This window comes from Parasteatoda tepidariorum, chromosome 10, assembly GCF_982258835.1.
Source record: "Parasteatoda tepidariorum strain Cologne lab strain chromosome 10, Ptep-v5.0, whole genome shotgun sequence".
NCBI classification, from domain to species: domain Eukaryota; kingdom Metazoa; phylum Arthropoda; class Arachnida; order Araneae; family Theridiidae; genus Parasteatoda; species Parasteatoda tepidariorum.
Window position 1 is genome coordinate 59,662,925 of NC_141764.1, and position 25,411 is coordinate 59,688,335.

Consider the following 25,411-nt stretch of genomic DNA (forward strand, 5'->3'; position numbering starts at 1 on the left):
GTTAACCAAGCCACGAGTTCGGTGTTTATTTTTCTTGGTAGATTGAACCAGAGATACGGACCCACCTCGTGAGTTAGTAATTTCGAAAGGCCCTTCTAAGGGCCATAAAATCTATATGATGGCTACATCCGAGGCTCCTAAGGACGCGGAAATGGATAGCTCTAAAAATAGCGATCGAATTCTCGACAGTAACGAGACCCCCAAACCCGCTAATATTCCAGGGTTAACAATTGCAAATACAAGCAATAAGAAAAAGCGTAAGCACGGTAAAGCAAAACGATTGCAGCCAAATGCCGATGACTGCGCTAATTCAGGATCAGACTCCCCGACCGATGATAATCATGAAAAAGAATTTCCCGCTATGGAAAATATAACTTCAATTTTTGGTGATATGATACACCACACATTACTTATATTAAAATTTGCCGCTTCTTAGGCCGACAACGGCGAGAAGATCGAAAGTAACATAGCACAACTTAAGACTTGTTTTAGCAATTTCACACAAGAACGTCGCGCATATAAACATAATGCCGTTGACGAAACAGAGCTTTTTAGCGACATTTCAAATTTAACTGCCCAAAAACTAGACGATTTCGCTGAAGACCACCAGGAACTATTCAAGTCTTTTGCATTAGAAAATGACAACTTTATGGATACTGAATTCCCAGATACCCTCAACCAACATAGTAGGGAAAACAATCTCCCCAGTTCCAAATCCAAAAGATTTAAGGCCACCCCACCATCGCCCATTTGGACTGCCCAAAATCAAGATCAAAATGATACCCCTGACCCAGAAGACGGTTTTACCGTACAAATCAAAAATCCCCCCCATTATAATCAAAGATAAAACTTTTAACTGGAAGTCATTCAACAACACACTTAAGGAGGGACAAATAAATAATTATACCGGAAAAAATAATGGTGATTATTACACCATTAAAACAGACGACTCGACAGTACGCTGCCAAATCATATCTGTACTTAAGAAACAAAATGTTGGGCATCACACTTGCACCCTACCAGAGGAACGCTCATTCAGAGTTGTTATAAAAAATTTGCCCAAGGAATACAGCGAACAGGAAATTTCAGATGAACTAATAGCCCAAAACATCCCAGTCATTAATACTGTTCGAATGTACAGAAGAAATAATGGTGATAAAATCCCCATGACTACAGCCATTATCACTCTAAACAAGGACCTAGACACAGCTAAAAACATACATATATAATGTCAGAGCTCTCTTCAATGCGCAAGTGATAATTGAAGAATTCAAAAAGTCAAATAGACCCACACAGTGCCAGGAATATTTTCACGGACAAAAACTATGTAACCACCCGGCCCGCTGTGTCAAGTGTGGCGAGAACCACCTCACGGCCGACTGCCCAAAACCCAGAGAAGACAAGCCAAAATGCTGCCACTGTGGAGGGGAACACCCCGCCAATTATAGTAAATGCTTCAAATATGAGGAGATCCTAACTAAAAGATACAATAGACCAAGATTCAACAATCAAGATAATAACAGAAGATTCCTCAATAATGCCGTAAAGCCAGGACTAAGCTACGCAAACGCAGCTAAAAACACCAAAAACTATTCAGTATTATTAGACCCAAGTCAACTACTCTTACAAGCCATTGAAGCAAGCATGAACCTTGCTAAATGCATAAACATCTTCAAAGACCAAATGACGCTCCCTATGGAAAACCCCCAAGGATACAACCCACAAAACTATGCAGAATAAACCCTCATCCCAACTAACAATAGCACTCTGGAATGCAAACAACCTTATGAATAAACTCCCTGAACTACTAGATTTCATAGCTAGATATACTCCTGATATAATCGCAATCACTGAAACGCACGCTAAACCCAGTAATAAGATAAATATACCTAATTATACTACCCACAAAACCGACAGGATCCAACGTACAGGTGGCGGGTGTGCCATTCTTACCCATAAAAATTTTAAAACCTCTATATACAAACTAAGCACCAATAACGAGAGAGAGGAAACGTCGATTCTACTACAACTAAATAATAAAAAATATATTAAAATTTCTGCAGTGTACAATCCTCCATTTAATGAATTTGACGACAATTCTTTTAAAGACCTTTTCCCCCCCAACATCGATACTATTGCACTGGGTGACTTCAATGCTAAACATTCTATATGGGGATGTAGTAAAGAAAATAAAATTGGAAAACAAATGCATGAGCTAATTAAAAATTTGGACTATGCACCAGACAAGCCCACTTTTCTACATCGCAGCGGCCTTTACCCCCCTGAAATCCTCGATATCATGCTAACTAACATTCCAAAACCATTTGCCATTGATGTTCTGCATGAATTAAGCAGCGACCACTGGCCGGTATGGATAACCGCATCTCTAGAAACAAACGAAAGTAACAACCTTAGAAAGAAAATAGACTGGACACTGTACCACAACATCCTGCACCTCACTAAAAATAAAGAAGATATTAATACCCTTAAAAACCCGAACGAAATTGATCATGCTATTGAAGACCTCACTAAAACATTTTCGACGGCCCTCCAAGGGGCCACAGATACCTCACCAACTAATATCAACAAATACAAACTCCCCAGCCATATCAGAAAAATCATAAAAGAGAAAAACAAGATTAGGAAAAAGTTCCAGCAAAACCTAAATCCCGAACTCAAATGACAATTAAACAGGATGAATAAGGAAATTAAAAAACTATGCAACGAGCACAGAAATAAAGAGTGGGATGACAAACTTAGTAAACTCAACAATTCGGACAATTCAATTTGGAATATGACAAAATCCCTAAGAAGATCACCAATTTCAAATATGCCCTTAAAAGGGCCAGCCGGCCCGGTTTACACCATAGAAGACAAAGCAGACTTATTTGCATTAACCATGGAGAAACAATTCTCAATTAATGAAGAAAACAACGACCCAACCAGTGATAAACTAATTCTAGACAATTACAATGACATTATTAACAAGAGGCACAACTACCCAAGCAACATCGACCCGACTACAGAAGACGAGGTGATCTCTATTATCAAAACCCTCCCCAACAGAAAAGCGCCTGGAGACGACAATATTACTAATTCCATGATTAAGAACCTCCCCATAAACAAAATAAGTCAACTAGTAAATATCTTCAACTCCTGCATAAGCACCCTTTACTTCCCCAGCAATTGGAAAAACTCAGACATTATACTTTTCGCAAAACCAGGCAAAACAGCATCGAACCCAGAAAATTACAGGCCCATCAGCCTGCTATCTTCATTATCAAAAATTCTAGAAAAAATCATACAAAAAAGGATGAACAATCATATTCAGAACATTATCCCAAACCAACAATATGGCTTCAGAAAAGACCTATCTACCACTAAACAGCTTATTAACATCCTTGAATTCTTAAGCCTAGCAAAATTTAAACATGAGACAGCATTCCTATTACTATTAGACGTTGCCAAGGCATTTGACCGTGTTTGGCACCAGGGCCTAATAGTCAAAATGTCTCAGCTTAATATCCCAATGGATCTAATTCTCTTCGTAAACTCATACCTCACCGAAAGAAAATTTAGGATCAAAATCAACAACTCATATTCAGATTATAGAGTAATCAGGGCAGGTGTGCCGCAGGGTAGCATCCTTGGTCCCCTGCTGTATATCATATACACAGCCGACTTCCCAGTCAATAACCAAAACAACACAGTACTTACAGCACTTTATGCTGATGACACCGCCCTAATTACCAAATCAATTGGAAATAAACAAGCAGCAATATATATGCAACATAAAATATTTGAAATAGAGAAGTGGCGCCAGATTTGGAAAACCAGCCTACACCCAGATAAATCGCAACTATTAATCTTCAATAAAAAGAAAAAAGGAAAAGTCATCCCCAACATTAAACTTTATAATAATATAATAAAACCGGTATCACACGCCAAGTACCTGGGCGTGACTATCACGGATACCCTCAGCTGGAATAAACATATCACAAATATTATCAACAAAGCAAACGGATCATTTTGGGCATTCCACCTAATTCTAAATTCAAAATCTTCACTAAATATTAAGTGCAAGAAAACAGTTTACTTAATGGCCATTAGACCAATATTGACCTACGCTTATCCAGCAATTAACACATTGAACAACACACTAAAGAAGAAGCTAGCCAACGCAGAGAGGAAAATCCTCAGAAGAATGCTTGGAGCACCAAAATGCATAAGCAACAATAACATTCTCAAAGACCTCAAGATTACTAACATCAACGACTATATGGAAAAACTCAACAAAGATTTTTACTTAAAAGCCTTAAATTGCACCACAAGCGACTTCAACGCACTTTTTGATATAGATTTTATCGAGGATAATACAAAATTCAGCCCCATTACGGCCTTCTTTAGCAAAAATTCAGGTTAATTCATTAATTACAACATTCCCAAAACACACAATATAATAGCTATCACACAATCACAGATTAAACACAACAATTACTTTCTTGGAGGTACGGAGCAACCCCATAGGGGGTCACGGCCAAAGAGAATGTATATTGATAATAAAGTGAATTGAGTAACTCAGAAACGAGCGGCTTAGCCAGAACGCCTGGGTCAATTCTTTAACAGAGGACAAAACTCCATTATATGCTCTCATTAATTTCCACATCTAGTATTTCCTATTTATTATTGGATTTCGAGATCCCCCAACCCGACTTGTAAATTTGTACATAGTTCATTTAACCTAGTTTTATTTTATTCTCTATTGTGTATTTTATCGTGTATCCTTTATTTGCTTATCCCAGACCTTGTTTATTTTTATCGTAATGTAAATATCGTTCGTTATGTACATATTAATTTACTTAATTGTTATTTTATTTCATGCCTATTACGTATATCCCACTCATTTTCAATGCAATTTTCTTATATATTCTCAACTTATGATTCGCTGGGGACAGCGACCAATTAGAGACCACGATTCCTTACCTGGTGCAAGGCACCGCCCCCTCCGAATTCTACCAACATTTCCTGATCTTTACCCGCCATTATCGATTTCAAATTGCGACGAATCGGCTAATGACGCTTCGCGGCAGCTATTATCGCGGCAGATATTTTTAATTTCTAATGTTCTAATGGTAAAGTTACTGAAAGAATGCTCAATAACCTAAGTGGTTGATATGAAATGAGTGCTCGTTAGTGGGTTGTGAATGTCGTTTGTTTTTTATTGTAAGGCATATTTCTTTTTATATGCTAGAAGATTAGATTCTGAATGCGTGCACGATGATTAAGCTGTGTTTTATTAACCACACGTGGGCTGGCATTCTAGTGGTGGTATATTTAATATGTAACCTGATAGCTCAATGAATATGAGTTTTTCACGACAGAAATATTTGTACCCAGAAATGTTTGTGCTATGCAGTATGGTATGTTTTATAACTTTATAAGGGGCATGATGTTAGCCCGGGGTAAGAGATGATGCTCATGTTTGATGCCAGTCCTTTTGGACACTTCTTCCTGTTTTATTTGTAATAAAGGTGTTATTTTTTCTTCTTTTAAAAATGTGTTTTTTATGCTTTACAGTGACATGATAAGCAAGTAAATATCCCATGCTGGAATCGGGTCATAGTCAAAATTAATGGATTAAATGTTTATACAAAGCGACATGTATTAGGTCAAATCAAAAGTTTTTATTTTATTTTAATTATCATAACGGTACATTAAATCAAGCTTACATAGAAAAGAAGACAGGTAAAATTAGTCTTAAATTTTCACTTTAATAATCTTAAGAGTAAAGTGAATATAATAGAGTTATTCTAACTTTTGGTTTTAGGAAAGTGTATACAAAGTTCGCAGAGAGACAGGGGAGAAATTAAAATGCAAGGGTACTTCGTTGATGGATATCAACCCGAAGAAAAGATAATTTACGAATTTCGTGGATGTTTCTATCATGGTTGTGACATCTGTTTTCCTGATGCGTCTATTCACCCTCTCTATAACCGTCCTATGTGGGCAATTCGTGAAACTTTAAGGAAGGAGTTTGAATTGAAGCAAGCTGGTTATTGTTACAGGGTGTTGTAACATCATGTGAGATAAACGAAATTGAGTGAGCAATTTCAGTAATAGAAGGTGAGTCCACAAACTAAACTTGAAAACAACAAATGATTATTTAGAAATCAATGCAGAAAGTAATGAGTAAACTTTAAAATTAGCAATGAAATTTAGCAATGAGTCCCAAAAACTTCTTGACAGTATGAGACCGGACATAAGAATTGAGGTAATGAAAAAGGGGGCCTCAAATTTGATGAAATAGGAAGAATAGCAATCGATATTAAAAATGCAATATCCATGAATGAGACACATCTAAACAATGTTACCAAATCGTCAGAACTAGAAATTTTATTGAGAAGCCAGGTAGAGATCAACAAAAAAATAGAAGAGTTAACTCAAAAAATATAAGATTTATCTAGAATTAAATCTGTGAACAATATTTCACAATCTAACAAATCTATTCAGCCTAAAATAACTTGCCACATTTGCAGCAGTAATCACATCACCACTGAATGCTGGTATTATCCACAGAATTCTAATGTAAACAATAATAGATGAGAGAAGTAGATATAATAGAGCCTTATGATAATAATAGAGCCTTATGAGAGAAGTAGAAGTAATTTTAGAAAGGGTTTCAATGGAGCAAAAAATAATGCATATGCATGGACAAAAATATAATGCAAACACTAGTATAGAAGTATGAGATAGATCTAAAAGAATGTCCAATTAGTGTCGTATGTTATCATATAATATAAGTGTCAAACATAAAATTGATCAAAAAAGATAAATATCAAAATTTTTTTTAAAAATTTATTAGCAAGAGTTACTGTGTACTCTTTGACACTGAATGACAAAATGTTATTAACTAGATTACAGTATTGTTGGTGTAGTGCATATTTTGTATGTTGAAATTTTTTTTTGTTTTGCAAGAAAGAGAGAATGGAGAGATAAAATGTGTATTTTATCAAATTTCTTTTTTGATACAAGATAAAATAAAGAATAAAATAAAAAGCTTCACCACTATTGTAACATTGTAATTGTATGTGCATGTCATATATTCGGATACTCACCATTTTTATTTACTGAACCACATGCTTCCAAAGAAAAAAATGTGTAAGGCAGCTAATTTTTTTTCTTCATTTTTTTGCTATTTTAGTGAAGTAATGTTAAACATTGTTTAATAATTTTAAAAATGTCTTTAAGTGAAAGACATAAAATGCATAAATGAAATAATAGAAAAATTGCTTTGCAACAAGAAAGCAAACGCAAGTGCATGGGCTGATCTTATAGGAGCAGATCACATCCCGAGAAGCAGCTTTTGAGAACTGACGTCACGAGGTTAGGCTGAATTTTCCCAGCAGCGACACCTGTCAGCTGATGTACGTTCGGTGCATTAGGGAGGTGTTCAGTCTTGTTTTAGAAGTGAAAATGGCTACAAGTGTTCTTTTTGTATAAGATAATCTGTGTTCATCTTTATTTTTTTTTAAATGATTCTACAAGTTGTGGCTTGTGTGGCTGTATATAGTGTGGAGATGTTTTAATCTACATTTTTTTTTAATAATATAGTAAGCAATAAACGTAGTGAGTTTACAAATTTCAGTATTTGTTTGATCTGTCTCCTGTTTTTTTTTAATTTTTACCAATCCATTTCTTTTCAGCATTCTATATTTTCTTTTCAGGTAATTTATTTATTTAAGCTAATTTCATCAACGCATTTTTTTAACCTTTTATACCTTTTGGCCATTTGTCTTAATAAGATGTTACTCATCCGTTTACAAGATATTGTAATCCTAGTATTTAAACAATAAGGATTTTTCTAAAATGATCCTTTAGTTATTTTATTCTAACATCTTAGACATTTTTCCTTAAGCTAATTAAACCAACACGCTGTAAAAAACAGCGAAATTGTTGATCGATAGTTACATTTTATTTTTGTTTTATTCTATATATTGTTTTATTTAAATTGTTATAACTCGTACCAAGAAGTTTGGAAGGAGAAAATATACGGGAAATCAATTTTCTACCAAAACACAACCATGATGTTATTAATCCCGAAACATCTACAAGTGCATCTAAGAGGAAATGTTCAATTACACCTCAGTTAAGCAACAGTGAGTGTGGAAAAAACATCCTAGTGGATTTAGAAATACTCTCTAATTTGCTGAATACTTTTGTAATGTGCAAAAATTGCAAAAACACTGAATGCATTACAGCTTCTGTAAGAGAAGAAATCAGGAAAGGTCTTGTTGTAGATTTGAATTTGACGTGCAATATTTGTGGTAATGCCGTAAGTTTCATGACATCAACTATTTCAAAACAATATTATGATAATATTCGCATGGTGTATGGAATGAGGTGCATTGGGAAAGGTAGAGGATCAGCAGAAACATTATGTGCTATATTAAATCTTCCACCACCACCTGTAAAGTTCCAGGATTACTCTAACTATATTACAGAGAAATTGAATGTTGTTTCTTCAAACTCAATGAAACAAGCCACTGAAGAAACTTTGATGCTTTCTAAAAGCGGGCGAGATATAGCTTCAGCATTTGACGGGTCGTGGCAAAAGAGAGGACACACGTCATTAAATGGTGTTTTTACGGCCACATCTGTTGAAACTGGTAAAGTTCTTGACTTTGAGTGTAACTAAATATTGTCCCAAATGTACTAAATTATGTTGCACTCAAGGTGAATGTTAGAAAACCTATGAAGAATCTAGTGGTGAAATGGAAGCAGCAGGCATATTGAAAATATTCGAAATTCCGAAACAGCACGAAACGTTCTATATATGAATTATGTGGGAAAGGGAGACTCGAAAGAGTTTCTCGCTGTGTGCAGAAAAAGTTTATGGGCATGATTCTGTGGTAAATGAATTGGAATGCACAGGGCATGTTCAGAAGCGCATGGGAGCTCGCCTTCGAGCTCTAAAAATTAGTTATAAAGCGAAAAAGTTGTCTGATGGGAAAAGTTTGTGTGGTCGTGGCAGACTTACTGATAATGAGATCAACTTGTTTCAAAAGTATTCTGGCTTAGCTATACGAAGAAATGTAGGCAAATCTGATGAGGAAATGTCAAAGGCAGTCTGGGCGATTTTTTTCCATAAAATTTCAACAGATGCTTCACCGCACCATGGTCTCTGTCCATCAGATTCTGATACATGGTGCAGATATAATAAAGCTGCATCATCTGAGTCTGATGAAAACTATGAGCATAAACACTCTCTCCCGGAGCCGTAATGCATGCCATAAAACCTGTGTTTAGAGCTTTAGCTGATGAGCACTTGTTAAAAAAGTGCACACATGGCAAAACTCAAAATCCAAATGAGAGTTTTAACCCTGTAATTTGGGAGCGATTGCCGAAGACATCGTTCTCAACATTAAACACTCTAAAGTTCGGCGTTATGGATGCCGTCATTTGTTTTAACGACTGTACTTCAAAACGAGTTGACGTATTTCGACAAATGAACATCCAGCCAGGATTTTATATGGCACGGGCACTAGAACGAATTGACATTCGTCGAGTAAATGAGGCAGAACGTGCTATGAAACTGACAACCAAAGAAGCCAGGATTTAAAAAAAAAGAAAGATATGAGATCGAACGAATCTTTCGCTATAAAAGACAAATCCGATTATGGTGCTGGAGCATTTTGATTTATTGAATTACTTTTCTAAGTTGAAAAATGTTATTTATTCTTTTTTAAAAATTTTTTAATGTTTATGTATGAGATAATGTTAATTATCACAAGTTTATTCTCTCCTTAATACAATTTTTTTTTTAAATTTACTTTACTTTTGTTTTTTTAAAATTTGCTTTACTTTTGTCCTCTTAATTCTTAATTTCTTGTCTACGAACTTCTTTAACAGTCAGTTATAATTAATTCTGTTATCAATTCACAATGTATATGTTTAAATACTACATATTTTTTATTAATCAATAACTGTTACAAATTATTATTATGCTTTATATTTTAATTTTGCAATATTAATTTATTTATAATTTGTTTATTACATGTTTCTCCTATCAGGTTGGTCCCCTATTCCTTTAACTCGCATTTCTTAGAAGGTGACACCTGTGTGGGAGGAACACCGTGAGAATTAGAAATATATAAGATTTTATGTCTTGTGCCCTTAACCTTGTGACATCTTCTTTTCTTTGACATGGTAGGTGATTTTTTTAATTGCGTACTGGACGGTGATCGTTAATTTTAACCTTTAGCCAATTTTGACCTTTTCTCATGTGTGTGTGAAACCCCTTTGGTCGAACTGCCCGGTGCTAGTGTCTTCTATCGGCCAATAGTTTCTTCAGGGGTTGAATTTGAACAGGCCCCCTTTTTTTTCACTGGCCTTTACTTGTACCCCTTTTTTTCCAATTTTCCCCTCATTAGCTATTCACGAGGGAGACCTAGTTTTCTTAAGGCGGATGCACGACAGAGGAGGGACACAACACCCATGATTGTGAATTTCACAAGATGCCTTGTTACGTGGTGCTGAAAAAGTTGTGAAACGTTATTTTTAAAATGTCTCCTTATTTACAACGTTAACATGTCGTTGATGTAAAAGGTTGGATTGTTGAGCTAGTGTATTGAATACATATTTAGAAAAGTGTGATTGTTGAGTGATGTCAACTATTCAATGATGATACAATGTCAACTATTTGTGATATAATAAGAGAGCAACCACACTAAATAGTGTTCCTTCCTTCAATAATTTATGGACCGCCTTCTATGTTTGCATGATGATCAACAGTTAGAGGGTGTCAACCCTAGGGTGAGTAGCCATATTTACTTAAATAGTTAGTACAGCTAATAATCAAACTTACAAGAATGTGTTTACCTTAGTTTTTTTTTTGTGCATTTCTGCTTATTATTTGGACTTGTTTTTTATATCAATTCCGTATTTCTAAATTTATGACTCAATGGACTTATTGCGTTATTCGGTGTTCAACAATGCTGGACCACCACTATTCGGCCTAATTTAAGAAATTATATATAACCTTGCCCTATTCATTGATTATTAATTTGTTTTAATTTCTCATACATTCTTGTGGGTTTACCTTGCCACATACACAACCTGTTTATTACTTTTTGAGATTTCATGTTTGAATAATTCGATTGTCTCGCCATTTTGAGTACTAAATATGAATTTTATAAGTCATTTAAACTTAACCTTTTTTTTTATCGTAACAATTATTATTTGTTTTTAATTCCTAACTTGCACTTTTTAATATTTAAACTTAAAACTTTAAGAATTGGTGCCGCTCATTTTTAATTTTGTCATTTACATATACATATAAAAATGAACCAAAACCACAACATATATGTTCAGTATATATTTATATTACAAGGTTTATACTGGTGATCTCAATAATGAGGTTTAATGATGCATATATTTGTTTTATTTGTACGATAGGAGAATTATTTATTTGTAATTTCTTGGATTATGAGTGATGTTTAATTTTTAACTTAATTTTTTATCCTAAACAATTGTTTTGTTAACTTACTTCGTTGTTATGTTACTGTTTTGTTATGTTACTTCGCAATCATAAGCAAATAATGAATGGTAATAATAATATCCAAGAGGGTTTGCAAAACCCAAGTAATGCTAATCAAAGTCAGTTCATTAGAAAAAATATTTCTAATATAAACATTCAAAATTTTTCAGGCAATGAAGACGTAAAATGGTTTTTGTCGCAAGTAGAAGACATAAAAACACTAAACAATTGGAACGATTCTGTTCCGCTGGTCTGAAACACTAAAATCTGAACTTGAGGGAACGGCCTTAAAATATTTTGCGCTATCTCCCCTATGTAAAAATGCATTATTCAAGGATGCTTGTAATGCATTACAAAATTTTTTCTCTACAGAAACGTCTGGTTCTGCCACTCTCGCGTCTTTTCAGGGCATTTGCCTACTCGAGGGTGAGTCGATAAAAAGTTTAGCTCCAAGTCGCAGCATCCAAAGCGTACAACAATGTACCAACCGATTCGCTAGATCAAATTTTAGCCTTACAATTTATATCTATAATACCACTCTCAATCAAACAAAAACTTATTTTTGATGGGGAAGAGAAATTCCAATCACTTGTTGGTAAGGCTCAAAGATATGTTCAGGCTGAACAATCATTACAAACTGCTTCTTTACAACTTCATTACAACTGCATTTCGGCAAATAATACTATAGATAAACTCCAGAATAAAATACTTGATTTGGAAAAGAAATTAGAGGATATGTCGATCTCAAAAGCTTCCGTGAATCATATCAGTAACGATACTTTTAAACTCAATAATGTCAACAGAAATTTTAATCCTAATTTCCAACATTCCACAAGTAATCGTGGCATAAGGCAAAATCAAGTTAATAAATTTAATAGTACACAGAGACAGAGATACCAAACTTTTATATTTTGCTTGTTTTGTGGTCGCTCTAATCATGTTATGGCCAATTGCCGGCAATATTTAAATTTGAATAGACAAAACATTCCTCATACCAATTACCCAAATGCTCATAATTGGTACCCTGTGCCTTATGATCATTTACACACACAACAACATACACTACCACAACACAAATTACATAAGCAACGATCTTCATTTACATAACAACAAACACAGCAACCTCCGTTTAACTAAAGAATCGGGTTTAGAAAGGGTGCACTGGTCTCGGCAAATCTTCACATGACACCCAATAATTCTTTCATTATTAAACATGTTTCTAATTGTAAATCTATAGATATCCAAACCTTTTTAAATCTTCCATGTCTAATACTACTAAATTTCTTAACATTAAACATTATTTTGATTATGAATTTCTAAAAATTAATAATGATAAGCCTATTACACTCATGATTAATAGTGTTTTTGCTAACAAATCTTTACCTATAATTGAACTCAAATTTAACAAATTGAAAGCTCTATTTTTCTTAGACAACTTCTAACGTCTGAACAGAAAACATCTGTTCTTATCAGTCCCACTACTGAAAAAACAGAGACTAATTCCAATAATGATTCGTCAAACTTTGATAAAGATTGTAATACATCCTGTATCAATAATCAGTATGTATTTAATGTAATTCTTTGCCAAAAGATAAATTTAGAACCCCAGGAATCTCAAATTGATCATCGTTAAGAACGTATGAAGTAAATTTGATAGCTGTTCACGATCGATGCCAGAAGACGAGGTACCACCAGCTCTGGCGAGCAACATCTCTCCACTATGCGGATCAATGCGATACTCAGTTTTATTGTAATTAAATAAATAAAGCTAAATTAATTTTTGTTTATGTTACGATTCCACTTTATTTTCTATAGGGTTACTGATGAATTTGTCATGCCTTCTGATAAAAGAAAGTGTCAAGGTCATTTTGCTGGCAATCCACTCCAATGAGGACGATTTGTGTGTGACCTGGCATATGTAATTAAACGAGCTCGTACACTAGAAGAGCATTCTTATTTATGAAATTTTCAAGGAAAATTCGTTTTTAAAGTCGGATCATTAAATCCAGTCTGAAAGCATTCTTGCACTTCGTCTGCAGCAACAGTTTTTGCAGCAAAAAAGCCAGAAGAGGTAGGCAGTAAATTGGGCAATGTGAATCAATTAGCCGTTCTTGATGCATTAGGCACAGGTAGTGGGTTTTGCCCAAGAGGAAGAAAAATTTAGCACCATCAACGTAAACTATATGAGCCATCCAACATTCATTGCTTGTGAGAAAACGGCAAGCAAACTGTTGGATGCTTGCCTAGAAGAAAATTTAAATTTGGTTGTCCAAGAAGAAAGAATACTCGCTGAAAGCAAAAAAGGTGTAGATGCCGAAGGATTTCACTGTATTCCCGTTGTTGTTGATAGAGATTGGTGCAAAAGAACCTATGGCCATGGATATAATTCTGCTAGTGGAGCTGCGGTAATAATTGGCCATTTTACACAAAAAAAATTTATATATCGGAGTAAAAAATAAAGTTTGCCTGATATGTAATGCCATTGAAAGAGGAAGAATTCAAACAAAACCGCATTTTTGCTGGAGAAATTGGTCAGGTGCTTCAACAGCAATGGAGAGTGATGTGATTGTGGAAGGATTACAATATCTGGAAACAATCTACTGCATCCGTTGCATTCAGTTAATTGGTGATGGGGACTCCAACACGATGACAAAAATAAGAGAGGAAGTTTCTTATGGAAAGAAAGTTAAAAAAATAGAGTGCGCAAATTACGCCATAAGGAAGTATCAAAGAGCTCTGATTAAGCTTCAGACAGATGCATCAAAATTCAATGGGAACTCAGGCACGCAAGCTCTTGAAACAAAAGCTCACCCGTTTAGTCACTGGAGTCAGAGTATGTATAAAATGCACTATGTTAACAGTCGTCAAAATTTCAGCAGTGAAGCAAGCTATTGCCAAACTTAGTGCAGAATTGAAAAATGGGGCCGAGTCATGTCTTTGGCAAGCATGACAATTGTGAGGAGTTCTGCAACAGAAAAGATGGCCAAGGAGATGACTCAGTTCATAAATTAATGATTGAAACTGAGATGCTTTCAGACATACAAGCAATTGTGCAGCGAGTATTAATACAATCTGCAGACAGCCTAATTTGGAACACAACGAAAAATTGTGCTGAAAACTACATGAGTCAGTCCTGCAAAACATCTGGGGGCAAGCGAGTAGACCATTCGAAAGCAGGTGGAATTACAAGACGGCTAAAATAGTTGCATTAGCCTATCAAGAACCTGCTCAGAAATGGCTCATGTCTGCTCATAAATGCCTGAATAAAAAAAAATCCAGCCACTCCCGTGCGTGAGTTTGTAAGAATAAGACAAAATTTTCATCTCAACAGGATTAGGCAAAGAAAGCTGTTTTGTGTAGAAAAGATTAGATAAAAGAATGTCTGGCCATATTTCAAAGGGTGGCGATAATTGTCAGAAACCAGATGCTTCTGACGAAACTTGTGCAAGATTGAAATCTGAGTTTCTATCTTCTCAAAAGGTTGGTTCTTCTTCTGAATTTGAGAGTGCAACAAGAAAACAGTCATAGTGCGCAATTTGGAAAGAAGAAAGATCGAAAAGAATTCTCTGCTATTTTAAAGAAGTCATAGGCAGAAAAAATAGCATTCTTTGTGGAAAATTGGTTGAAAGGATAGTCTATCCTGAATCAATAGTGACCAAAGCTCTACAGTATGGGAAAGTAAAAGAAAAATAGACCCGTTTAGATTATTGGCCAACAAACAGGGTACAAAGTTGATTCTTGTGGTCTTTTTGTTTGTGCTGAAAAACCATTCCTTTGTGCTAGCCCTGATGGTCTGATCGGAAAAGGGCTAGTAGTATTTTAAAATGTCCATATTCTGCCAGACTATACAGAAATCTGTCTGAAGCTAGTCAGAGCCATAATATTAGTTTAAAGATAGATGAAACTGGGTTCCTCTATCTGCCAGAAAGTCACAAGTATTTTTATCAAATACAGGGTCAACTCGCCATCACCCAATGGCAATGGTGTGATTTGCTTTTTTGGTCTGAATCAGATTACCTGATTATTAACATTCGCAAGGATGAAAACTTTTGGATTAAAGCTGTTAAAAAGTTGGAACATTTTTATATGAATTGCATTCTTCCTAAGCTGGTTGATTCCCGCTTCAAGAGAAATATACCCATCAGAGAACCCCAACATATGCTTGATGCAAGAAATGAGAGAGTCATAAAGAATTCAAAAAAAGCAGCTTCTACTTCTTCAACAGAAACACACATGTAATTTTACTTCTGAAACCAGCATCGACAATTTCTATCCAACCCGAGAAATCAGAATTAATAATTCGATAATAAGATAAAAGAATTCGAAAACCTAAATTAATTTTTCATTTGTAAAGATATAAGTCCACTTTCAATTTTGATGAACAAGCTTTAAACGTTTTTAACGAATTAAAGAAATGTCTTAAGACATCTCCGTGTTTAGTATTACCCGAGTTTGACAAAGTATTTGTGTTGAGCACTGACGCTTCAAAATACGCCTTGGGTGCTGTTCTCTGTCAATATGATAAGGACAAATTTTTACACCGTGTTGCTTATGCTAGTCGCAAATTAAAAGGACCTGAAATAAAATATTCTACCGTCGTGAAAGAACTTCTCGGTGTTGTATACGGAATTAGCTATTTTAAACAGTATTTGCTAGGAAAGAAATTTACAATCTTTTGTGACCAAGCTAGTCTTTCGCATATTCTTAGGCTAAAAGATCCGACTTCACGAATAGCTCGTTGGGTGATGACTTTACAACAATACGACCATAATATTATACATAAGCCCGGAAAATTAAATTTAACCGCAGATTATCTATCTACGGGTGTAGAACAAATCAATAGTGTAAATATTACATCTACTCAACACAGTTTATTAGAAAAGATTAAGATAGAGCAAAAAACTGATTTTATCAGAAATTAGATCAAAGGCTGATATGTCTAGGCATAAGTTAAATTTCTTTTTAAAAGACGATATACTTTACTGCACACTTAAATTTAATCAACCAAAAAGTAATTGTAAAGATAGGTTAGTCATTCCAGAGTCAATTGTACCAGAACTTTTAAATTTATGCCATGACTCACCTACTGTAGCGCATCAAGGAATTAGTAAGACGCATTAAGACAGATTTTTTTTTTGGAAGAACATTTATAATAATCTTCAAAATTATACACGAATCCTGCAATTCGTGTAATGAGTGTAGAGGTCACCAATCTTCAAAATTAGCCCCACTTCAACGAATGCCTATAGCTTCTGAACCTATGGAATATGTAGCTGTAGATGCTGTTGGTCCATTACCTTTAACTTATTCTGGGAATAAATATATCCTCGTTGTGTTAGATTATTTCACACGTTGGCCTGAGGCTTATGCAACGCCTGACATAAAGAGTGACACTGTTTCTAGGATTTCAGAATTGTTTATTAGCCGTCATGGTGTACCATACCATCTAATCTCGGATAGATCAATTTTTTGTTTTACAGATACCCTGTGGGTCATCCCACCATTATCACGGAGAACTTCGATGATATTTCGGATTTGTAAAGTGTAAGGTTTTGCCTCCTAGAAAACTGTTCCATCCAGTATTGCCGTATAGGAGTAATGGAAAATTATTGTTCCCACTATGTCAAGCTTGCTGCGACGGAGCTCAGCAGTCTTCTTGCAATCATAATGATGATGAGAGAGCTTTCGTCGGTACACTGAAGAGGTGAAGAAAGCTGTTGAAAAAGGCTACAAGATCCTAAAGGTTCAAATTTTCTTATTTAGTAATTTTGTTCTGTTTGTAATATTTCCCGTTTAATATTATTTACATTAGTTTTAATCATTCCAGATGTACGAAGTCTATCACTTCCAAGACTCATCCACAGATTTATTTAAATCATACATTGATTTATTTTTGAAATTAAAGCAGGAGGCAAGTGGCTGGCCAGAAGGGTGCAATACTGAGAAGGAAAAAGACCAGTACATCAGATCATATTTCGAGACGGAAGGAGTGTTGTTAAGGAAAGACAAAATCAAGTTCAATCCCGGACAAAGAGCAGTAGCAAAGCTTGCACTCAACAGCTTTTGGGGGAGATGGGGGATGAGCCTTATTAAAATGATGTTAAATTTTGTAGGCAGTTTAGAGGAATTTAACAGATATCTTTCTGACAATACGAAGGTGGTAAGTATTGTTCATTTAACATACTTATGTAGATAACGAATACTCCTTATATAGAACTTTACGATTTTGTTTAAACATTTTCTTTCCTTTCTTAGATTCAAGATTTGTTTTCCCCCACCGAGAAGATCTGTGCTATGCAGTGGAAACAGAAAGCAGAATTTATAGATGGAGATCAAAGCACTAATATTTTCATTGCTGCTTTTACGACTTGTCATGCAAGATTAAAATTATACAACGAGATCGACAAACTTGGTGAGCACGTTCTCTATTTTGACACCGACTCTATCATTTATGAGTCGAACGGTATCAACGATCCGCCATTGGGGAACTTTTAAGGGGAATTTACCGACGAACTTGGAGGAGAGACGATTGAAAAATTTGTTTCAGGTACGAAGGGTAAAATCAATAAAATTGTTTTTTTTTTCCTAAATGTGGTTTCAAAAAGATAAAAAGAAATTGTCTTTAATTATTATATTCCATGTTTATTTTTTTTCCTTTCAGGTGGTCCGAAGAACTATGCCTACATAACAGATAGTGGCAAGAGTGTTTGCAAAGTTCGCGGTTTTAGTTTAAATTTTAAAAATAGCCTAATTCTTAATTTTGATTCGATCTATAGTTTAGTGTCCAATCTAGATGATCGCTCTGCCATTCTTATCTACAACCCCACAAAAATAGTCAGAGATCCAAAGAAGAGGAGAGTTTTTAATAAGGAGGAGATAAAGGAATATAGGATGGTCTATAACAAGCGAGTAATAAAACCAGATTTCTCCACGGTTCCGTATGGCTACTGAGGAGCGATGATGAAGACGAAGGTTTCGGAGGAAGAAGGAAGCAAGCACACATACACATTTAAAAAAAAAAGGCCCTTTTCAGGGCCAACAAATATTTCGCAAACATTCACTTACACTCACATACACAGAAAAGAACACATTTTCAGGTATAGTATATTTAAAAAAACTTATATGCATATGTTTTGTTTTCAATAAAAATAACAGACAAATTTTATTTTATTTCCTTTTGTTATTTTATGAAAAATAAATCATGTTACAAAATGTGACAAAATGTTACGAAATGTGTTACAAACATGTGAACACCAAAATGATTTTATTTTCTTACGTAAATAGGGTTGGTTTCTATCACGGATGTGATAAATGTTTTGATTCTGGTGCAGTGAACCCATTATCAGGAGAAACAATGGACAAGTTGAGGAGAAAGACATCTGCAGTGTCTGGGAGATGGAGAGGTAAAGGCTATCAGTTGGTTGAGATGTGGGAACATGATTTCAAGGAAATGATGAGCAACGAGCTGGATATGAAATCTTTTCTAGAGAACCATGAAGTCGTAGATAGGCTGAAACCCCGAGATGCTTTTTTTGGTGGCAGAACGAAGGCTGTGAAACTCGTTCATGAAGGGAAGGCTAAGTATATTGATTTCACAAGTCTTTATCCCTGGTGTAATAAATACTGTAGGTAAGGATCTTTCTCCTTGTCTTCTTTTTGTATTAACAGAATCTTGATTTCGTACTTCAATATTTTTAATTATGTATGTTTTTACAGGTATCCTATTGGCCACCCCTCCATCATTACAAAAAATTTTGATGATTTGGATAAATATTTCGGCTTCATCAAATTTAAGGTTCTGCCACCTAGGAAATTGTTTCACCCTGTTTTGCCCTACCGTAGTCAAGGCAAGCTATTGTTCCCTTTATGTCACGTTTCTTGTATGACAAATCAACAAGAACCCTGTACGCATAGTGATCAAGAGAGGAGTTTGACGGGTACTTGGGTAACCGAGGAGATGAAAAAAGCTGTAGAAAAAGGATATATTATACTCAAAGTAAGGAGTTTTTTTCACTTGATATCTATTTATATTTATGTATAATGCAGTTCCCCATTTTTATTTTTATTTTATTTTTTTTTTTTTTAATTTCCAGGTGTTTGAAGTATATCACTTTGAGGAATCATCCTCTGATTTATTTAAATCTTATATAGACTTGTTTCTGAAGTTGAAACAAGAGGCTAGCGGATGGCCAGAAGGGTGCAATACTGAGGAGGAAAAAGACCGGTATATCCAATCTTATTTTGATAAGGAAGGGGTACTGGTGAGGAAAGAGAACATAAAGTTAAACCCTGGCCAAAGAGCTCTCTCCAAACTAGCTCTAAACAGCTTTTGGGGGAGATGGGGGATGGGCCTCATTAAAATGATGTTAAATTTTGTAGGCAGTTTAGAGGAGTCTAACAAATATCTTTCTGACAATACGAAAGAGGTGAGTATTGTTCATTTAGATAACGAATATTCCTTATACATAGAACTTTACGATTTTGTTTCAACATTTTCTTCCCTTTCTTAGATTCAAGATGTGTTTTTCCCCACCGATAAGATCTGTGGAAACAGAGAGCAGAATTTATAGATGGTGATCAAAGCACTAATATTTTCATTGCTGCTTTTACAACTTGCCATGCAAGATTAAAATTATACAACGAGATCGATAAATTGGGGAACAGGTCCTCTATTTTGACACTGACTCCATTATCTACGAGTCGAACTGTATCAACGATCCGCCATTGGGGAACTTTTTAGGAGAATTTACCGACGAACTTGGAGGAGAGACGATTCAGAAATTTGTTTCAGGTACAAAAGGCATAATCAATAAAATTGTTTTTTTTTTTCCTCAATGTGATTTTAAAGATAAGAAACAGTATTTTATTATATTACATGTTTTTTATATTACATGTTTATTTTTTTCTTTCAGGTGGTCCGAAAAACCATGCTTACATGACAGATAGTGGCAAGACTGTATGCAAAGTTCGCGGTTTTAGTTTAAATTTCAAAAATAGCCTAAATCTTAATATTGATTCCATTTATAGTTTAGTATCCAACCTGGATGATCGCTCTGCCATCCCCATCTACAACCCAACAAAAATAGTCAGAGATCCAAAGAAGAGAGTATTCAACAAGGAGGAGATAAAGGAATATAGGATGGTCTATAACAAACGAGTCATAAGGCCAGATTTCACCACAGTTCCCTATGGTTACTAAAGGCTGAAGACGAGGGTTTTGGAGGAAGCAGTCCCACACACACACACATACATATTATATAAAAAAGGACCCTTTTCAGGGCCAACAAATATTACACAAACATTCACTTACACACACATCGATGGTTTATAAAGATACCGGCGCATCTGCAAATTTATAGTTTTGAGATTTGATTCATTTAAAGTTATTAATGAAAACTCTCCTGGTAAAAATGCTCCTATTCATTCAGTTTTCATTCAATCTGTATAATTTTTTGCACTTACCTATATTTCTACATTATCTACGAGGAAAATGAAACAAATTTCATATAAACCTTTAAATTTTGAAAATATTTGCAGATGTGTCATTATAAGATTTAAAGTTTTGCCCTGAAAGTGAGGCAAGTTTTATCTAGTACCGATGTATTCCATGTTATTTAAGTAGAAGTGTCGGTATAGCATAAAAACAATATCAATAAACAGAGAGACTTTAAAAAGATAATGACACAACAACCATTAGTTAAATTTACTCACCAGCTGCGTGACTTCTCCCATCAATGTTTTGCGAACGACTGACACAACGGACAAAGCGTCACTATCGGCTGCTGGTATAGGCTCAAAATCGCGCGTAAAATTAAAAACACTAAAGACACTAGTGCCTCCAGGAGGTACATTTTTGAAGTTACAAAACTGTCGTTATCCTAGTAAAATAGAGCATAAAATTACAAATATTTTGATACCAAATACTCAAAAAGTCATTTTTTGCACTTGTGCCGGTATCTTTATAAACCATCGACATGTGCACAGAACAAAAGGAGGAAGAGGGAATTTTCAGGTATAGTATATAACAAAAAAGAAAACTTGTATGTATATGTTTTGTTTGTTAATAGAAATAAAGAAACATTTTATTTCAACTGCTTTATTTATTTTTAAAAAAAATACCATGTTACAAAATATGTCACGTTATTTAGTATTTCAGTCAACGTTTTTTTTCTAGCAAACAGGACTGGTGGACTCGTTACAGTAGGTGAGTCAGTAAACACATTTTTATTAATTACATATTCTTCGGCTATTTTCATTTCTTTTAAAGCTTCAAAAAAATACTTTTTGGCCTTTTGGTTTTTTCTTCTCATTTCTCAGTACATTATTAATCAAGTGAGTGATGTTTGTTCCAGGAAGGAGTTTCTATTTGTACAAAATTTCTCCTTTATCAGTCCAAGAAAACAGTTTTTTGTTTGATTGCAATAATTGGAGAAACTTTTTAGCTCGTTCTTTTTTACTTTTAGGTACAACATTCATTAGTTGCGTTTCTATTAAATTGCTGTTCTCCATATCATTTTCTTCTTTAATTTCGTTAGGCTTTTCTTCAGCTTCGGCTGCGATGTCATCCAATGGTTGATTCGATTTGCTTTTATTTTCCAAAAAAGTAGGAATTTTGACAAATTTTTGAAGAATTTGCAAATATAGCACTGCTTTTTCATTTTCTGGGATATTTTGATTTTTAATAATATCATGCATTTGCTTATCCAATTCAGATAGGTATTCTACAGTATTAGCTTGTAACCTATTTTCTGGAACAAGTAAAAATTTTTTAGCGTGTTCCATTAATTAAAGATGTTAGAGCTGTAAAGGCAGCTGGTATCAGGAATCCTAAAAATCCGTTACCTCGCTGGACAAGAATTTCCCTCTTACGGAATAAAGGTACTTTTTTATCAGAAGGTTTTCTTAAACTTCTTTTGAATGGTGAGAGCTTGTTTTTTTGTTTTTATTGAGAGGAATGTTACCTTTTAACAAATTAAGCACGCATTCGCAAATGCGCTTAATAGATTTAGCTGGACAGTGTTTTAAGAATTTCCGCTTTGATTTCAGTTTAGCAACAGCCTGTTAGACCTCTAGACAACAGTGCTTACTGTTCGACATTCTAATCGCATTTGATTGTTTCATTCCTAGTTGAGATTAATTTATACTTTAGAAAATGACCAAATGTTTCAGCTCTAATGGAGGCACAGTGATTTCTGCTGAAGTGTTTAAAATTACAGTTAACAGGCGATTTTACCAAATCATTGATTTTCGGGCACCCGAGAGTTTCTAAGTTCACACAATAACGATTCGTAAAACTTTGAATAAATTTTGTCTTCTCCACTCCTTTTATATAAATCTTTTCATATGTCTGAAATATTTCTTTTAAAATGAAACATGACTCCATGTAGGGCGATTGTCCAAAATTCCAATCATATCCATGTGTATTATTTTTTATGAAAAAATATTGTCTTTTCTCATGCTTCCTTAGCTTTACGAAACGTCCAATTATTTAAATGATTGTTATTTATATCAAAGATTGCTAGCTCTTTAATAATAAATCGATTTTCAGTGAATAAATATCCTTCGAAATCTAAGACACAGACACTACTCATCTTCGCTAATGTTAATGGACAAATGACTATCTCGGCTGGTACACGATCATTTTATCATTTGGTAATATACCAGTGCGCAGGCGCAAGTTATCTTCCGTATCTGGTTTCAAATCGACTAACAGGTAGCCGAAAGGTTTCGAAGTCGCGTCATGATACACTTCTTGGAAAAATTTCAATTTTGTTGGGTATAGCTGTCGACCTAAATGGGTAATTTGACTTTGATCTCGGGGTTTTTTGAAGAGAATAAGGTAGTGAGAATTCAGAGATATTTCTCTCATTTCTTTTCCTTTATGGAATATATTTTGAACTATAAAAATTACCGAGACGTTACGGTGGTGACTATGTTTCGTAAATAAATGAGTTAGCTTAGAATTACTTCCCAATTCAGACATAAGATCATCGAGAATAATTAATGCATTTGAAATATTATTTAAATCTGAAGGAACGCCCTCATGAAATGTGACATTCTGTATTGTTTCAAACATGGATTGATATGCTCCATAACACCAAATCACCGATTTTGGAAAAGGTTGAATAATTTTAGACTCGATTATTTTTTTGCAGAGCTGACTTTTACCACAGCCCGTTGGACCAGCCAAAATGCACGTGAACGAATGTCTAAGTTTAAGAAACTCCATAGTGAAAAGATTGAATTAATAAACTAGAATATTTATTGAAAATAAATATAATTAAAAAACGGTAAATAGATAAAAACACAAACGCAATTTTTCTTTTTAAAAAAATATTTTTTTATTGTTTGTAAGCAAAGCGTACACCAAATTTCTTTTTCACAAATTGATACACTCTAAAATCATTTTTTTTTTATTAACATTTAGCATTCTTAGAATGGTAACCATAGAATGTTTCTGACAACGTTTGTAAAGGAAAAATACACAATAGGCTCCACATACATTTGAAGTGAGTGATTGAAAAGTTATAGAATTCCAACATACATTAGAAATGTTAAATAATTTATAAATATCAAGTCCATAAAAATGTGGTGAATGTCCATAGGAATCAAAGGAAGTTTTTTTAGTCCATAGGAAGTTTTTTTTTGTTCAGTCATGTATAGAGCTAACCAATGAGATCCTGGTCGAGTTGATTCATCTGTATTGACGATGATAGCTTCATTTTCTTGCAAAGTGGGTATTGATGAAATTCAATGAAATTTCATATATCTTTCTTCCGTGCATTGCGTATCATTAATCTCCAAAATCGTATAGGATGTCTCTCGATTTGTTAATTTCTATGACGTTTTCAAATTCGGCAAACACAATGACACACACTGTTTTCTCTAACGGTCTCTCAAATTTCATTTCAACTCTTAAATTACTATGTTTTATTAAATTAAAATGATCGCCGTCACATAAGTCAGGGGATAAGTCAAACGCATAGAGAGTATACCCATCACAAAATTCTTCTCTAGAAATAAAGTTGCCCCTGTCGCTTCTCATATGTTCAGTGCTCATAAATAAATTTTGATAAGCTCTGATATATTGTTTTTGTGAAAAATTCAGCTCCAGTGGATTATGAGGGACAGGTTGACCATCTACGTAGACTGCGATAAAATTTAAATTAAAATGTTTAAAATCAAAAGGATTTTTCTCAAATGTTCCATGAAATGCATCGTTTTCCACACATCCTATGATAAGTCGTTTAGGAATCTGCCCCACAAATACATTGTCTTGCACAAATGACATGTTACCTTTAGGAATGGAATACGCTTTACACAGAACTCGATCGATAGGATATTTTGCAGTATCTCTTTCTAAAGCTTTTGCGTGTCGTAAAATTACTCCAGGACTTACACGCACTTTTCTCATTAAAAGTGAAATTCTATCTAGTATAACTTTATAGCCAGATTTTCCGATCAAACAAAATTCAGGTTTACTACGAATCAACTTTATTTTTAAATCTACCATGTTCAATAATAATCTGTTTTGGTGGAACAAATCGCTGTGTATACAACCAATCATGTCCACACTAGAACTTAACTTAAAAAAATCAGATCTTTTTTTCAGTCCATCATTGGAATCCTTATAATAAAGTTCTGCTGTGAGTTGGGAGGTTTTACTGTCATAGCCATGGTTTAAAAGTGTTTCTATATAGGATCTATAAGGGTAGGTGTTGCTCGAATTTGAAATGATGCGGTCGATTAATGATACATCCACTTGAGAAAACAGAGAATGTAAAAATAGATTAACGGGTCCGATATCGCCATCTTTCGTTAAAATAGTATTATCATTTTTTTAAAATTTTTGCCTGCACGTGAAGCTGAGTCTGA

At 34.5% G+C, this 25,411-nt stretch overlaps 1 protein-coding gene across 1 annotated transcript; it reads right to left on the reverse strand.

The window, feature by feature from the left end:
* Positions 1–24,329: 24,329 nt before the first annotated feature.
* On the reverse strand, positions 24,330–25,049 carry LOC147802962 (uncharacterized protein F54H12.2-like). Its single transcript, XM_087152789.1, has one exon. It carries the CDS (start codon positions 25,047–25,049, stop codon positions 24,330–24,332), a length of 720 nt encoding a protein of 239 aa, XP_087008915.1.
* Between the last annotated feature and the right edge of the window lie 362 nt (positions 25,050–25,411).

Coding starts and splice junctions, on each gene's coding strand:
- LOC147802962 (XM_087152789.1), bottom strand. CDS start 25,049: ATGGTAGATTTAAAAATAAAGTTGATTCGTAGTAAACCTGAATTTTGT.